This window comes from Dermochelys coriacea, chromosome 3 (genome assembly GCF_009764565.3).
Source record: "Dermochelys coriacea isolate rDerCor1 chromosome 3, rDerCor1.pri.v4, whole genome shotgun sequence".
NCBI classification, from domain to species: Eukaryota; Metazoa; Chordata; order Testudines; family Dermochelyidae; genus Dermochelys; species Dermochelys coriacea.
The window spans coordinates 90934073-90951832 of NC_050070.1; the positions used below are offsets into that span (position 1 = coordinate 90934073).

The 17760-nt window shown below is 39.6% G+C and overlaps 1 protein-coding gene across 1 annotated transcript in view; it reads right to left on the reverse strand.

Annotated features, from left to right (window-relative positions):
* The window catches only part of ROS1 (ROS proto-oncogene 1, receptor tyrosine kinase), a 94842-nt gene that overhangs the window by 49713 nt on the left and 27369 nt on the right, over positions 1-17760 (reverse strand). Inside the window, 13 exon segments of the mRNA XM_038395198.2 lie at positions 156-367; positions 1127-1329; positions 1945-2008; positions 2844-3106; positions 4079-4241; positions 4717-4880; positions 5213-5427; positions 8620-8720; positions 13193-13384; positions 14310-14491; positions 15493-15603; positions 16286-16498; positions 17183-17694. Of these exon segments, the coding sequence (XP_038251126.1) occupies positions 156-367; positions 1127-1329; positions 1945-2008; positions 2844-3106; positions 4079-4241; positions 4717-4880; positions 5213-5427; positions 8620-8720; positions 13193-13384; positions 14310-14491; positions 15493-15603; positions 16286-16498; positions 17183-17694 (2595 nt within the window).

Below are 17760 nucleotides of genomic sequence, written 5' to 3' on the forward strand. Positions count from 1 at the left end.
GTTTCACCCAGTAATTCCTATGGCCTGTGTTATGCAGGAGGTCACACTAGATCATCACAATGTTCCCTTCTGGCTTTAAAAACCTATTAATTTACTTAAATTGCTGTATTTCAATTAAATTAAAAACAAAAGTTATCAGTCATTTCATACCATACCTTAAGAAAGGATATGTTGAGAGAAACGATATAGTCAAGTATTGGTTACTTGACTGTATGTTCAAAGTTTTAAGGGATTTTGCCTTGAGTTCTAGATCCATAATAAATATTTGAGTTCCTTTCTGTGATGTTTTCAAGGCAACAAAGAGGTGTCTTGCAATCCAGTCAATTGCAAGAGCTGTGACATTGCGGAGAAATCCATGTTTGAAAAGCTTAAGGGAAATAAGAAAACAGTTAGTACAGCAATTCAGAAAGAAGAATTTTTAATCTCCCGGGAAATGTAGACATTTAGAAATTAGTTTCTGTTTCATTTCATAACAAAAAGTCAAAATACCAAAAAATCATCAAATAAGAAATTTTGACTTCTTTGACAGAAGCAAAAATTGTCATTTCAAATCAACATTTCAACATAACATGTTGTTTTGGTTTTCTTAAATCAAAAAATAAAATAAAATAAAAAAATAAATGCCATTTTATGTTGAAATGAAAATTTGTTTTATTTCAAAATGTCGACACAAAATGAAAATTTTCATCAGGACATCTCTTGTTGGAAAATTATTTTTTTTATCAGCTTTGATATTTTCCAGCAAAAAGTTTCCGTTTCAACAAATCCATATTTTCTATAGGAAAACTTTCCACATAAAACTTTTCAACCAGCTCTAACAGATACAGATAAAATGGATTTTTTCCAGACTGGATGAGGATTTTTATCATATTACTAGAAATCAAATAACCCAGTCATTTACAACTTACACTAAGCATCTCATACAAGCTGGCAATAATTAAAGCAGAATGGGCCATGTTTCTAATGCTGTTTTCCCCATTAAAAGTGATTTGTTTGTCAGGCTTTTCTTTTCAGTTTTTAAACTATAATTGGGCTCTAATTCATGACATAGCTGGTCCCAAAATAACTGCAATAATATGCATATTTTACATGCACCTTTCAAACAAGGAAATACACAATAGAATACCTGAAGCCTGGAATTATTCTGTATGTTCAGAAGAAAAAGGGAATCTTCCTGGCTATAATACATTGTCTCATCATTAGCAGTGTAACAGACACCCTTTATATCTCCTTTTGCTGAAAGACTCTGGATGGTCTGATTTCTGTCTATGTCAGTAAAGACCATTTTGTTGGCAGAAATAGTTATAAGACCTGGAACTGGAAAAAGTTCTGGAGAGGAAAATGATACAGAACAACTGATACCAAACTCTCAAACAATAACATTCATTCATCATGATAAAGCATATTTTTATCATAGTTTCGCATCATGGCCATCCCCCCACCCTAAGAACCATGTTCTACAATAATTTCCTAGACTACTTCAGGAGACAGCCTAGAATGTGATTCAGCTAGTACAGTTCTCAGAAAATTATCCCAATTCACAGTGCCCAGGGAAACTGTGAGAACTGTCCTAACCACTCTGGAGTTTAACACAATTGTTGCTTGCATAATTTCAACCAGAAGGAGACCTGGGCCTAAATGAACAACAATATCTACACAGGAGCTTTTACAGCTGAGAGCTGCAAGTACACAAAGGTGCCATTCAAGGTAACATTTGTACTAGTTTCAACATAGTATTTGTACTAGTTTCAACACACTTCATACACAGAATATAAATTTGTGGTTGTTTGAACAAATCATACATGGCCACTGCCAATCTGAGCTATATTTGAACCGTCATCCAAGTAGTAAAAGGCTCCATATCTCATTACCAAACACCAGTATTATTGAGTCCACCATGCAGTAGCATTTGCATTGCAAGGGGTGGTAGCTGAATATTGATACCTGAGGAGTTAGCTTCTGCTATATTAGATAGCGGTCCTGGACCTGCCGATGTGAAGGCTTGCACCTGGAGATAAATGGAACAGGAGAAATGTTCAGGAGAAATGTCCACTAAGGTCACAGTTCAGAAAGTACTTAAGCATGTGCTTAACGATAAGAACGTGAGTAGTTCCTCTGACCGCTCACATGTTTAAATTTAAACATGCGTCTAAGTGCTTTGCTGGATCAGGGCCTGAGTGGAGGGGGGCTTCCAAAGGTGGTCTGGGCAATGATAGTTCATTGTGTGTCTACCAACCACTTCTAGGTCCCCAAGTAAAGGAGACAGGCTTTTCTCATTTCAGAGAAGCGGTCAGGAAGTATTTCTCTCCCGCTGCTTCATGTTGTAATTCTCCAGCAGGCCCAGCTGCTTCATTCTTGGACTAGGATGCAGCATAGCTCACCTGGCCCCTGGTGTTTTGAATTTAATGCATTACCAGCTCTGTGCATTATGGGGGGGGGGGTCCTCCATTCTCACCTCATAATGAAAACCACAATGCCACGCTAGATTGAAACATGAGTCATCAGAGGCCAGCTGGTACCAGGCGTCACCTGAATCCTCACATTTCTTCCGTGGTGGGGCTGTCCTTGATCTGTGGAACTAAGTTCTGTTGGGTCTTTGACTCTCAGCCAGCCCAGGATTCAGAGTTACAACTCAGTAGGATCTGTACTTAACCTACTGCTGCTACCAGGGGCTTGGGAAAATGGGAAATTTTCCTTTAGGCCACACCACGCCTGTGGAATAGTTATGAGAGGTAAAAGCACTATTGCTCTCCATATCACACTGACAGGCACAACAAAGCACTCCATCTTGTCATGGTTAAAACACCAAAGAACCAGATCATCACCTTATTAATTTTCCATACCTGAAACCTCACTGTCAGCCTGGGAAGCACATCCTTGAGCGAAAAGGACATCAGAAAGGGTGCAATGTTGCTTATAGTCCATTCTGTAAAAGTCTCATTGGTGCCACTTTGATTTACTATTTGATAGTAAATTCTGAACTTTGTTAACGCTCCATTTTCTCTCCTAGGTTTATTCCACCTAAATTCCACTACGGCTCTCTCTTTGCCGCCATATGTACTATTATGTGACACATATATTCTGGGATTTGCAGGGGCTGAAGGAACTGTATTAAAAATACACACAAACATAGCAGAGAACTTGTGTTAAAATATGTTTGATAACCCCTGCTTTTACCCCTGAGCCTGGGCTCTACAGTTAGTTTATGGCACTTAGGCTGCTAAATAGAGGAAAAAAACATTCAGACTTGTATTAATTCATTCTTCAGCCTAAAATTGTCCTTTAAAAACAATTTGATTTTAAGGTAAAAATGTGAATATTTCATTAAATAAATAGGTATGTGAAGGCATGAGTGTGTGTTCTAATGGTAAGACAGTTCCACTAGCTACTTCCAAAACTTCCTAGCTATGATTGTGACGGCTATGTGTTTTTCCTTGTCACATGTGTATTTGATTTTAGCTTGATCAACAAAAACCCACACAATTGACAGTACTCGATACAATGGAACTCAGTTAATGTCAGTGGAGCTGTCGTTATTTACGTCACTTACACAGAGCAGAGCATTTGGCCCACAGTCTTTCAAACTCTGTGAAATTGGCATATTGCACCAAACAGTTTTTCCCTGTGCTTTGTTCAGATGCATTAATTCTACAGTAATTATATTGTCATGTCCCTTTAACTGATTCATCTTTGACCTGCCCTGAGTAAAATAAGACACCTATGAAGTAAAAAATAAGTACCATTTCTAAAAACCCAAATAACTGTCTAAAGTATTATATGGCAGATTTTACTGCTCATTTCATAATAAATTTCAGTTAATCGATCTTAAAAATCACAAACAGGGGAGTGGATATCACCATGTATTGTCTGTTCAAATGTCTGCATGCATGCACATGTAACAGTGGATTATCAAAGACATTCAAGAATGTGTATCTGCATTCTCTGTGATTCATCTCAACTCACAGTGAGCCAACCCTAGAAGCAGCTTAACACCTCTTAAGAAAGGTCCAACGTCCTGAAATAAAGTAGGCCTTACTGCACCCATTAAATATTAGGAATGAAATGGAAAGTCCGGTACCTTCTTCAGGGGCTCGAAGGGATATGGAGGTCGTAGGTCCCCCCCCCCAGTACGTATAAGGAGTCACAGTAAAATCAAACTGCATATAGGGCTCCAGCCCTTCAACTTTGTAGGATGCTACAGTCAGATTCCAAGGAGGCAGGCACCGTTCACTATCCACAAACTAAAATAAGCACAAAATATTTTCTCCTCTCAGAAAAAAAACTTTGTAAACATTCCTGATCTTTAACTTTGATTTTCCAAAAAACCCATACCAAAATGAGAATAAATTTGTTTTGAATTGTCATAGCTCTAGTGATTTTTATGGACTTGTGACCATTTACACCACCTGAGGATCTGCCCCTTTGATTCAAGTGTAACAATATAGTTTATCAAATGTGCTAAAATCAAATGCAGATGAAGTTTATAACTATGATTCAGGTGGTCAAAGACATATTATGGTCGACATTGATTGCTTGTTAAATCAAAGTCATTCAAGCAAACTTCAGAAGAGTTAAAAGATCTGTCCATATATCTATAAAAGAAATACATAAAGGCACAATATGGCATAAAAGAACACAGACTATACGTCTAATTTTTAAAACTGTCAGTGTCTAGGAGCAATTATTCCAGATAATGGGAAGGAATCTCATAAATACCCTGGTCTGTAGAACCTTGGACTCCACACAGTAGAAGACAGTGCCCCATTCCACAGTTGTGGCAGCCTTCCAAAGGATGTGAAAATGTGAAGAATTCCCTTCAATCCTAAAGGAAGACTCCAGAATTGAATCTGGAATCACTTTGGGTGGAAATGAAAAGTTTCCTGTGGTCCAGAAAATGAGAAAAAAAATAAGAATTATGAACAATGGGTTGAATTTACAAATCTGCCTACATGATTTATGAGCACAAGTTCCATTAACTTCCATTAGTATATTATTAATAATAAAATGATTTTGTTTGTTTAAGCCACATCAGTATCATTTGGTTCTGCTTTTACTGGTTTATATAGTTACAAGTTACCCATCTCTATTCTGATAATTGTATTAACAAAATATTTGTATTCACATCTTTTCCCACTCAGATGTTAATAACCAAGAATTACAAGCTGAGAGTGGATACATTTTTAAAGTTCTGTCGATCAAAAAAATCAAATACCTGGCAGAGGTTTAAGTGACCTCTGAGCAAGTGTAAAAGCTGCAAACTCTGCTGGTTGCGAAAAGGGGATGCTAACACTCTGATTGACTTCTTGCACCGTAATGAACTGGTTGCCATTAATCCAGAACAGCCGTCCACTGTAATACAGCAGTGCACTATGGGATACTTCTGAAGAACTCCATTCTGCAAATTCAGTGACTACAGCATCACCACAACTGTGAAAATAAATATGGCATTGCCTAAGCCACAACTTGCTTTGTAAGGAAAAAAGGATCTATGCAATAAACTTTGATAGCTTAAACTTTATCATTCAAGTTCTCCTTCCCCCTACAGAAATAATAAGAACAAATAAAAAGGTTTTCTTTCAGTTCCTGCCCCTCCCCTCCACTGAACATTCCTGAGTCTGATGCACCACTGGAACACCAAACACAATACTTTGTGTCTTCATTTCTTATAAGAAGACACCTTTAAAATGAAGTAAACGTTTATGCTAAAATATTATAATTTATTCAAAAGGAGACAGTATGTTATAATTTATTAAAGATATCCCTGTTTTTCTGTATAACTGAAAATGATTCTCCCACTTTGATTGACAGGAGCCTCTAGATTAGTGTGCCATTGTCCAGAGATGACCTTTTTTGTCCTTCTCTCTCTCTTTAATTTTCTGCACTGCAGCCTTTGCACTCCACTGGAATTCCCCGATGGCCTTGTAAGATATACAGACAGTGACTTCAAATGACCTCTCCCCCTTCCACACTCCAGACCCCCATTTCATGAGTATTCATGTCCCGCCATACAATTTCCATACCCAGATGTGGCCCTCAGGCCAAAAAGGTTGTCCACCCCTGTTCTATAGGCTGGCCGAAGGGGTTCTTCCATTCGCCCACTTGGTATAATTGCTGCCAACAGAGCATACAAAAGTACCAGTCCAGATGCCCACTCAGTGAGCCCAGCCAAGGGATGATGTCTCCACTAGCTAGAAGAAGTCCACTCTAACATCAGGCATGGCACAAAAGATGCTGCATTCTCCTCAAACCCAACTGCAGGCTCCCCTCCCAGATGAAGGCCATGATGACTCCAGGATGATGATGTTATCCACAAACAAATATGAGAGAGGGTAAGAGCAGTGAAAACTTAACTAAAGTTGCTAAACTAGGCCTGGCTTTTGGTGCCACAACAGAGTGGTCAGTTTCCCAACCCTTCCTTTCTCCTGCTCCTAGCAGAGAAAACAAATATTAAAGATACCATGATCCATTCAGGACAAACAAGACATGGCTTTCTGCAAAGATATGTACAAACCTCCTCTGTCACACAGACAGTTTCATATCCATTACATGGGTTAGGGCCAATGGTAATGGAGACTTGATATAAATGTCCCTCATCAACCTTGTTCAGCCCTCTGGGAAAGGCTCTTATTAGCATAGACACTAATTTCTTCTTCATTTTCTTGCTGATGTAATAAAGTTCACCTAGTCCTAAAAAGTATAAATAACTCACAGGCAATCCGCACCCAGCCAATCAGCAGCCACACAAATAATTTGCTGGAAAATCTCCAATGCACTGCCACATTACTTCCATATGAGAAATGCAACTCTATGCCCAGTCTCCAAACTTGGGAGCCCAATTCAGAAGCTCGGTCCCACCAGATGGTGCATCAATCAGTACCTATCTATGCTCATTTTAGAACTTAAATGCAGAACTGAACATTTTGAAAATTGGTCTCCCTTCCCTCACAGTTCCAGTGACACAATGGACTTCCAGCTCACATTAGGAGCCCAATTCTGCTCCCACTGAAATGAATGGAAAACACGCCATTGGCTTCAAAGGCAACAGGATCAGACCCCAAAGCTGAATTTGCCTGATTGTTTTCACGGTAATCTGCTCTTATTTATTAAAATCTATTAAACTTTTTTCCAGCTGTATTAATGGTGATTTGATCGATCATGCTACTTCTATGTCAAATCTTATAGGTATTTTCTGATCCCATTTTATCTTCTGGGAAACAGATTAGATATATTACCAACACATCATTTTACCATCTTAGAAATATCTTTCAGCTTTGACATATGCTATCCAAAAGAGATTTGAAAGGCTCAGACATGCTGTTTGGTCCATTAAGATTTATTACTCCTACTCTCTCTGCTCTGGAATGCCAAAGAAGATGATTTATGCCTTGCAGTTGGTTCACAACTGAGTTGCAAGTACAGCCCCTCACACTAAATCTAATGAATGTATTTTGATTGTTAGTGTTCACAGTGCACTGGCCACCAGTGAGTCTGGGATCAATCTTAAAATTCAGTTGATTGCATATAGGGCTGTGTCTACAGTACAAGCTCGGGTTGTGATTCTCCTGCTTATGTGCCTGTACTTGTGCTAACGGTCATTGAGCTAGTGCAGGTATAAATACCAGTGTGGCCGCAGTAGCACTGATAGGGGCAGCCGAAGCACAGCTGAGCTGTGGCAAGTACTTACCCGCTGGTTTCAGGTGGGTTTGTACTTGGCACGGTTCAGCCATGCCTCCCACTGCCACTACCAGTGCTGCCCCAGCCACACTGGTATTTATACTTGCACTAGCTCAATGAAAGCTAGCACGAATATGCATAGACTATCCAGGAGATTGCACCCCTAGCTCATAGATTAGCTACAGCATAAGACTCCACTTGAAATCTGTAGAGGTTCATTCTGAATCCTGTACAGTTGGACTTGCAGTAACTAAGAGAAGCTTTACATATGAAATGAATATAATTTAAAACCTTTGTAAGTAGTTCTCCTGTGCATACACGGCACATGCAGAATGCATGATAAAGTGATATAAAGGGCTGACCGACACTCATCTGACATAACCCATGGAATTCACTTGTGGCTTTGCCATTTGTGAATAATGCAGCCATTTCATATTCACGAGGGTCAAAGGGACTACCATATGACCACTGGTTGCTCATGTGAGTAAGGAGGGCAGATTCCAGGGCAAGGGCAAGGAGTATTAGTTGCTGCCCTTGATATCTGAGAAATGTCAGGTTTTTAAAATGATCCAGATTCAAGATAATATGGAAAACTGTAACAACTTATTTTCTAATGTTACAAGTCCAACGTGAAAATGAGTATGACCTCAACTGAATTAAGTGTCCATATCCATGCTGTTTCTATCACTATGAAAAATATGAATAACTTCCTGGTAACACAACTCAAGAGTTATCCATTAGCTACAGGTGACCATCAATTCTTCCTGTTCATTATTTGTTTAGCACAAACAATGTGTTCAGCATAGTACAATACACAAAAAATAAAGAGTTCCTGCCTAGAGGCAGTTACAGTCTAAAAAGCAGAAACACAGAAGAAAGGATGCACTGAAATTCTGATTGCTCAATGTATTTGAGAGAGAGAGAGACACACACAGATACCCTTACCTCTCTCCACAAAGTGATACTCTGTACAGATTTAGGCACAGGCTGTCTTGCACAAGCCAGTAGAGGAAGCTGTCACTGAAATCCAAGGTTAGAGCAACTACCTACAAGATAGAAAAATCCAAATAGCAAAGTAAACAAAATGAATACATCATGGAAAAAATCCCTTCAATTCTGAAAGATATGTTGCATCATTGTTGTTTATATTATACAGCACCACGAAGAGAATGGCTCTTTACCAGAAAACAAAAATGACAAGTCTCTATCACAATGATTTTTCAGTCCAAATTAGACATAATATAAAAAGGGATAACAATAAACAATAAGCTAGTGTAAATCAGTAAATCAGTATCATTCTATTGAAGTCAGCAGAGTGACACCAATTCACAGCAGCTGAGGATTTTATATAAAGTGTTTAATTATATTTATACACATCTGCTATGTTGCTCATCCCTGTAGCACCTGAGGACCTCAGATATTACTGTAGCAGTATATCAGTTAATTAGTGAACTGTCCATACCTAAGGTTGCATACACACCTCCAGCATTTTAATGTCCTCTGTCCAAAACAGTTTGTTGGTTTCCAATCTGAAAAGCAGTATTACTCTTTAGAGTAATATTTCACAGTCTCTGATTGCGTTTTTACAATTTGATTTTACGTAGGCTATATCACTTCCGGGCAATCAAAAGAAGGGCATCTTGTACAGCGTCTGATCTCATTATTTATGGAAAGTGATATGCTAATTAGTTGAAAAATGTTTAAGTAAGGTTCACATTCAAAATAGCTAACTTTCAGTTAGAACAGAATGCCATCATTTTTATATAGTAGTAACCTGAAAAAACATTAGAGGACTCTTCTTGGCCCTTATCCCTACTCTCATCTACACGGCAGAAAAATAAGTTGTTTTTTTTTTAAATTAGACCAAATGTTCCAAACAAATCATATAATTTCATACCTGCAGTCAACAGTGTGTGCACTGTATACTGTATGCACAAACGATAGAAATAAGAATCTACTGACCTGGTTTGTGAGTGAAAATAAGATTTGCATCCACAAATTAGGTAGCTGAATTCTATCATATGAACCCTCAGCTAATTGTGCCTGCCAGTTATTACAGGTACAAAATTGCAAGTGCAAAATTAGAGATAGGTTGACATCACTCTGAAATTTTGCCTCAACATTTCCCAACCTCTACTCTCTTGTCAAGTAATAGATCTATCTCATTTTTTAAAGTTAAGATTTAATTATGGATGTGAATGGAGCGTCCATTCTTTTACTCTTCACTAATCAGATACAAAAGATGTTGGCATTAGGGAGAGAAAAACAAATGTATCACGTACTCGGATCTCTGTTGGCCCATATGCAATTCCCATCACACTCCTGTTGATATTACATGTCAGAAAATCAAGGTTTGAATTATTGCTCAGGTAGGTTTCCTTTGTAAAAACTACTTTTGGTATGAGAGAGTGTGTGTAGTCAGATTAGGATTATATACGTTATTTCTTTTACCTGCTCTCACTGACATGTTCTACATCAAATTTTGTCTTCCTGTCTCTCATGAGCACCCCAGTCCCACATCTATGTTCTTTAGCCATTTTGGGCTCCTCTTTTCCCCTCTCCTTCTCTTTACCACTACTACCTTCTTCCACCAATTCAGGCTTGTCCATCTCCCTCCATTAATACTTACATTAAAGTAAAGAAAAATGTGTACTATTCATATTCAGGGGTCATGCAGTAATTTAACACCTCCCCTTCCATGTACTACAAAAATAGACAGATTTTTTCCATGGTGTGACAGACATTAATCTCTGAACATGATGTATAGTTGTTATCCTGCAATGTAACCCTATATCATAAGATGCAACATAAATTTAGCCTCTTGAAATAACCTTTGATTTACCATATGTCATGAGGCAGTACTCAACAGGGTTCTGGCACACACTGCATGCAGCATGCTTTGCTGCTCCTTTATAATTTACTGACCTCACAAGCATATTGTAAAGATTAACTAACCAATGTTTATATGGCATTTTGAACATACTGAGCCAGATCCTCACAGCCTGTATAAGTCAGAAGTCAATGGTGCTATGCCAAAATACACTACTTGAGGGTCTGGCTTACAAAGTGTTACCTAAGTGCTAAGTTTTGGATAAAATAGTTAGCCGTCTCAGCCCTGCACAGTGAAATACCAAATCAGAGAGGTACTCCAAGACTCAGGTTTAAAGCCCAAAAGGTGAATAGTTATGGATTGTTGAAGATCTTGCAATGGCCTATTTAATAGTCTATTAATTTTGTTTTTAAAAAAGCTTAGTACATTTCAGCAAAGAATTAGTTATTCATAGAACTAAATTTACCATCTGCAGTTACAATAGCTAGAGGACAATAATAATTCTTATTGGCTATTATATTGTTTGCATTGCAGTAACACCCAAAGGCCCCAATCACAGAAATGGTGACCGGAGTGACATGACAACAACAACTAAGCAGGCAGCTGCAGAGTTGTGGCAAAGGCCTTGAAGTTAAGGATGAGAAGCTTGAAGTGGATGTGGGGAGCTATTGCAACGATTCAAAGAAATGGATGATAAGGGCAGAACAAACGGAAAAGATTATTTTTAATGTAGAAATTATCAATCCTTATGCATTAGAGCAGAAGCTGATCACCAGGGAGAAATCTGATACAGTTAGGCATGGGAAATTGACATCTTCCAGTGAAGAAGTCAGCACTGGCCAGCATCCAAGGTGGGGTGTAAGGCAGGTGACTGGATGGACCACTGATCCCTTGCACCATGGAAATATTTTTCGGTGTGGCAAAAACTTTGTAATTCTTCAGTATTTAGGATTATAATATGGTTGTTTTACTATTAGAATTTGCCATTCGATGTACTAGCTGAGACCTCTCACACAGAGTGGATGTAACAAAAAAGCCCTATACGATTAACTGACCTTTTGAATTGCTAGTCACCTTTAAAAGGATAAACCCATTCTGCTCAGTATTTATGTTTTACATTCTAGAAACCTTGATGGTTAGTGGTTCTCTCTATGGAGAAGAAAAATACTTTTAAAAGTTTAAGGATTCCAGGAACTGTGGTGAAGGTAGCAGGAAAAAGTCAGTGGATTTGGAAACATCTGGAGTTCAAAAAGGATCTCTGATAATGAGCAGTATCTGTGTAAAATGGGAGCACATCTTGTATAATCCTAAGGAAAAAGCTGTATCAGGAAGGGATGCATTTTAAAGAAAACATTTAAGATGTATGCTACAGCAGGTTGCCTTTTTTTGGTATTCTTGAACTCTTCAATGATAATTTGGCTATGACTAATCCAAGCTCTGAGAAGAGGGACTTTTTCCCAAGAGAGTGATTCAGCACACGTCATGAAAGAAGACAGCTTTCAGCCAAGTGCTGATGAATATTCATGGTGCTGGACATAAATGTGACTGCTAGTTCACAAAGCCTTTTCATAGGGAAAAACAGTGCATTTAAAGATTTGCCCCATATCCTCGGCTGCTCCTGAAAAGTGCCCAATGCAGCTGAGAACGAGGTTGGAAAGGTAGCTTTGAGCCAAATTTGCACTCCCCTAATCTTGGGGCTACCAAGCATGGGCCAGTTCTCTGGCTGCACTGACTGCCAGTGTCCCCCAGGATCCATTCCTACAGATAGGGTTTTCCCAGGGCATAGGGTCACAATGCCTTTCCCCCAGCTACCTCAGTGCTGAGAGATCAGGTGACACAGAAATGGCTACTGTGGCTCCGTATCAACTGACAATCCCTTCAAGCAAAAGGAATCCTCAAATGGCTGGATACATCTACTGGGGAAATGGCAGAAAGCTGTCTTGATGCAATGGAGAATCGGGATCTTCATCTACTTTTTAGGTAACAATTTTCTATGATAAGACTAATTTGTTTGCAAGAGTCAAAACCGACCACTAGAGTAATTCTATTTTGGGAACAAAGGGGAAACTTTGGAGACCACGTTGTCCATCTTCTTGCTTACAGACAGGTAAAATTCATGTGAGTGATAGCCTAGTTCCCGGTTGTGACACAAAAGCCAAACAGTGGATACAATGTGGGTAGAGATGGCAAAATGACTAGCAGGAAACAAGTAATACAATATTTTGCTCTAAATGTCATTTTAAACACTCAGGGCCAGGATTTCAATGGAGCCAAGGTGATTTACACCAGTTGAGGATCTTCAGGATCTACAGTGGTCATTATTAAAATGTCAATAGTTGACAACAGTTGCTGCTGTACAAGGCTATTTTGAGATACACAGCTCTGTCAAAATGCAAAATAGCACACATTCTACGTGATAGCAGTAGGTAAATCACTTTCTATTGGCAGCCACTGAAATTTAAAACTCAGTTAACACAAATATTGTTAAATACAGTTATTCAAACTTGTACCTCCATGATGATTACTCAATAAAGTAATAATTGTATGAATTAACCATTACTGTGCAAGTACAAGTTACACCAACTAACAAATGAAAGCCATATTGCTATATTTGATGTGACAAGCACTAATACTGACTGTATCCCATGCAGCTAGACACTAAAACACTCCTTTTAAAAGATCAGTCACCTGTTTACCAGAAAACTGTGGCTGCTCTTGTAATATAAAGTAGTGCTCTCCATTCAGTCTGGTGCTTTCCACTGAGTAAGTTGTAGCCCAGTACAGATAGCCATTGATTGCATCAACCACAAGATCCTTCACCAGGAATACAACATGCACCACAACATCTGTGTGTCCTACCAGCAGTGATTTTCTGTAGATCTGGGGGAAGGGGAGGTAGAAAATAGTGTAACACCTCACACATTATTTATCAGCCACAGGCATCTGAATACATGTATGTGACTATTTCACAGCTATTGATTTCAGTCTCATGTGTTTAAAAGTGTCACATAAAGAATTATGCAAAATTAGTATTTAGGATCTGCTATTAAGTGACAAAATAAAAAACTAAAACTTCTAATCCCTTTTATCATTCCTTGTTTCACCAGCCTTCTGAGTGGATAAGAGTTCACATCCAGTTTGCACTCACTAAGCACAGCTGTAAATTAGGATGCAAGGTAGTGGGTAATCTAACCCTTTGGTTCTCATTTTCAGAAGGGCCTCTAACTTTGCACTCAAGTAATTACAGGTACAATTTTATAGCACTGCATAACTTAGCACTACATTTTTAATGCAGACCTATTTTATACAACTGAAATGCCTAAGCAACTGATTTGTGGGTGCATAGAGTGCATTTACAGGTTTTGGACACAAAATATCAAAGTACTACATCAGAGATGACTTCTGAAAATCCACCCCTATATTTAACAAAACACCTAAAATTTGCTACACAAGGATCTAATACGAGGATAAATATAAATGTACATCTCTTCATGAACTGAGATTCAGTTGGCAATCTTTAGCTGAGCACTAAGATTATGAAACTATTGTCAGAATATTTTATTTGTATATTTTGCACCTGCAGTTCAGTAACCTGGCTTTAATTAATAATTACATTTCACCTCAAGCCCTTTCATAACTGGAAAGGGAAATATCTCAATGGAAAGAAAGATGTAATTGCTACAAGTTGATCTACTATAAAAGTAAAGGCTCAATAGCAACTCAAGTTATAGGAGGTAATAAACACCTTCCCAAATATTACTGAATGATCTTTGTTATTCATTACTTTAGTTTATCTCTTACATACCGTATTTGCTTTGCCAGCCCAGTACAAATACTGACCCAACCAATCAAAGGCCAATATCCTTGCTTTTCTGATGTCAGATATATGAAACTTCACAATGGCACCAGCTCTTCTAGTCAGTGACCACATATGAACTTCCCCTGTTGAGTTGCTCCAGTAGAGAGTGTCATTATACCAGTCCATATCTTGAAGCAAGAAAAAGGATACTAGCAGCTATTTCTCAAATACGTCAATAAAACTACAATTTTTCAAGAACAATTAAAAATATCCAACCAACCAAGACCTTGTCTACATTAGTGGCAGCATGCAAGATACCTGTTTCTATATGCCACTGTAAAAGGCAGGCTGTATCCACAGTGTGGTGTGTAGCTACATGTGGCAGCGAAAGGCTCTGGCAGGGGGACGCAGTGGGGAAAAGTCTGGCAGCAGAGAGCTACCAGAGCCTTTCCGCACTGTCTCCCTCCTGCCAGAGCCTTTCTCTGCTGCCGGAGCCTTCCATTGTGGCGTGGAAAGGCTTTGGCAGTGGGTAGGCAGCAGGACATTACACTGCTGAAAATAGCAGTGTCGATGGGGAAGGCACTGCTTGGGTAGAGAGCTGTGTAAGGTATATACCCTGAGGTACAGGTGTGTCTTTACTCACTCAAGCTGTGCCTCACTGCTATTTATACCCATGCTAGGGCTCGTGCAGTGTCTGTCATCCGTCTACACTTATGGCATTGTGTATACCTCAAGATTGAAACCGGTCAAACCTGCTACAAATGCAGGAACAATGTACAAAGATTGATACAGCTCAGCTCTAAAACTCAATTGATAGCGAGATTGTCATATGATCTGTTTTACGTACAGCAATTACCTTACTACACTGACCTCGTTTTCATGAGTGCAGCCCCACTGATTACAGTACCACTGCATTACTTTGTAACACTGGGGTTACACAGCTGTAGAGCTTAATTCAACCCTAGTGTAACTCATATTCATGGCATTTCACCAGGGATGAATTTGGCCCAGGGAGTGCAAGGAGTTTCTGCCTCAAGACTCAGTTCAGTTCAAATTGTTTCACTGCACATTCAAGTCTAGTCAGATGTGATGAAAGTTCTCGTCTTTCCATCCCTTTCATACACTGTCGAGAGCTCTGATCAATGCAGAGAGGTCCACTAAAGGAACACTCAGCCTGGACAGTATTTACCTGAGACATTTCTTATATTAGGAGAGAAGAATACTCCTGGCCCCAAACTATCCAACGGCTGCTTCCAAAGTCCGTCATCCCCCACAGCCAAGATATAAGGTTCTTCTTCAACTGAGAAACAATGAAAAAGTTGTAACTATGCATTACTCCTGTTCCAGCAACCAGTATCAGAGGCACATTGTGCTAAGGGCTGTACAAAAACATAGTAAGAACCAGCCTCTGCCCCTAGGAACAGTAAATCTCAATACACAAGAGAGACAAAGACTGAGAAAAAAGAAGTATGTGACACCCATTTTTAGATGGGGAATGGAGGCACAGAGAGATTAAGTGCCTTGCCCAAAACCCAAAATCTGTGGTGAAGCCAGGAACTGATCCCAGACCTCCTGAGCCTCACTCTTAACCAGGAGCCCCTCCTTTCCTCTCCACATGTGTTATTCTACCTAAGCTATGTTTAAATAAATATTTCAACAGTGTACATGTTATAGCCATTCTACACATGCTTGCTGAGGGCCTTTCGCATTTCCCCAGCAAGCCACTCACTCCCATTCATTACTTGGTGACGGGGATACTCAACTGTTTCTGACGGTGCGCCCATGCTCAGCCACCTGCCACTGGTGGTCTTCAGATGCCACCCTTTGCATTGGTCCCCAAGCACTTTAAAGGAGGTCCCAGCTGCTCGTGTCACTTCAAAGGAAGTACTATGTGGAGAGTAGGCACAGCAGAGGATTGAACCCCTGGTGGAGAGCATGCACAGGACAAGTTTCTCCTTACTGCTCAGTGAAATAGTTCTTACCTTCTTTTAGGGTGGTGCCCCTAAAAGACTCTGTCCAGGGTCCTTCTCCAGCAGGAGATAGAGCTCTCACTGAGACCTCGTATGTTGTGGAGTAGGTCAGCCCTTTCACTGTAAACCTAGTGTCACTGATACTGGAGACAACCTGATCCTCATCAGCACCATGTTGGGCTGATACCTTCACAGTGTAAATCCAGTTCTGCCAGGCGGAAGGACCTGAACAGTGCAGACAATCACATTATTGGACAAGAAACTACTTCAACAGAAGCCAAGAAAACTGCAGTTTTAGAGACCCATTTCAAAGCTCCCAATATCAGAGATATCGGCCAGGGAGAAAATTAAAAACTAGTACAGTTTTAGTCCCTGGTGCCATGGTAGAACATCAGGCCCTTCCCAACAACCTAACCGGGAGTGACAGGCAGTCTCCACAGCACCAGCTGTGCTTCTCGCACCACGGTACAAACACACTTGCATGTGTGGGAGAGCTGATAGCAGACTTTGCCAGCCAGCAGCCACCATGTGTGACTCTCCGTAGATGTGTGATAGTACTGTGATAGCAGCAGTCAACACTGCAGTCATTACACCCCATGATTTAAGATGCAGGATTTAAAAAAGGCTACAAGACAGAAAGACTGTGAGTGACTCACTCAAGTAAGCCTCCATTAATTTGGCCAGGTGTGTTCTTTATTTTATCAGCAAATCTTTGCTTAAAATTTTGGCAGCTTTATCATAAATTATTGGGCCCGGTTTTTCTCTCGCACCTGTTTCATATTGATGTAACTCCACAGATTTCTGTAGAGTCACTTCTGATTTACACCAGTGTTAGGGAATGGAAAATCAGGAAGATCTTTCCATTAAGTACACTTGACTCAACCTGTAGGATGGAGTAATTGAACTTACTGGTTCCAATAGTAGGTTCAGGTGGTCTCCAACAGACCACAGCTTGGTCTGATCCAAACAGCACTGTGACAAGCTGGGGATGAGTTGGCAAAGGATAAGGCTGCATTGCCACGCCATAAGAAAGCAAGTTGTTGTATCCAAAATAATCGGCCTGCGTAAAATCGCAATCCACCACAAATTCATTAAAGGCTTTGATCCCAGTTGGAGACAACTCCTCCCGGAAAACTGCCCTGCCGTCTGTGACAACGAAAGTATTGTTCTCATAAACAAAGCTCTCTATGTCTCTAAATGAAACTTGAGGTCGCAGGATGTTAAATTCTGAGCCATCCAGAAAACCAGACACAAAGGATTGATTGATTTTGTTGAAGTAAATTAGTCTTTTGGACTCGAAGTTTATCACAAAGTCTTTCAGAGAGTCGATTCTCACAATTGGCAAAGCTTCAGGGACCTGACCAGGATAGACTGGGAGGTTTGCCCTGTAAATTCCATCCTCCAGCAGATAAAAGATATACCTAACAATGGAACAAAACAGCCCATAGTAGTTACACCATAGAACACAGTGTAGATGAGTCACTGAT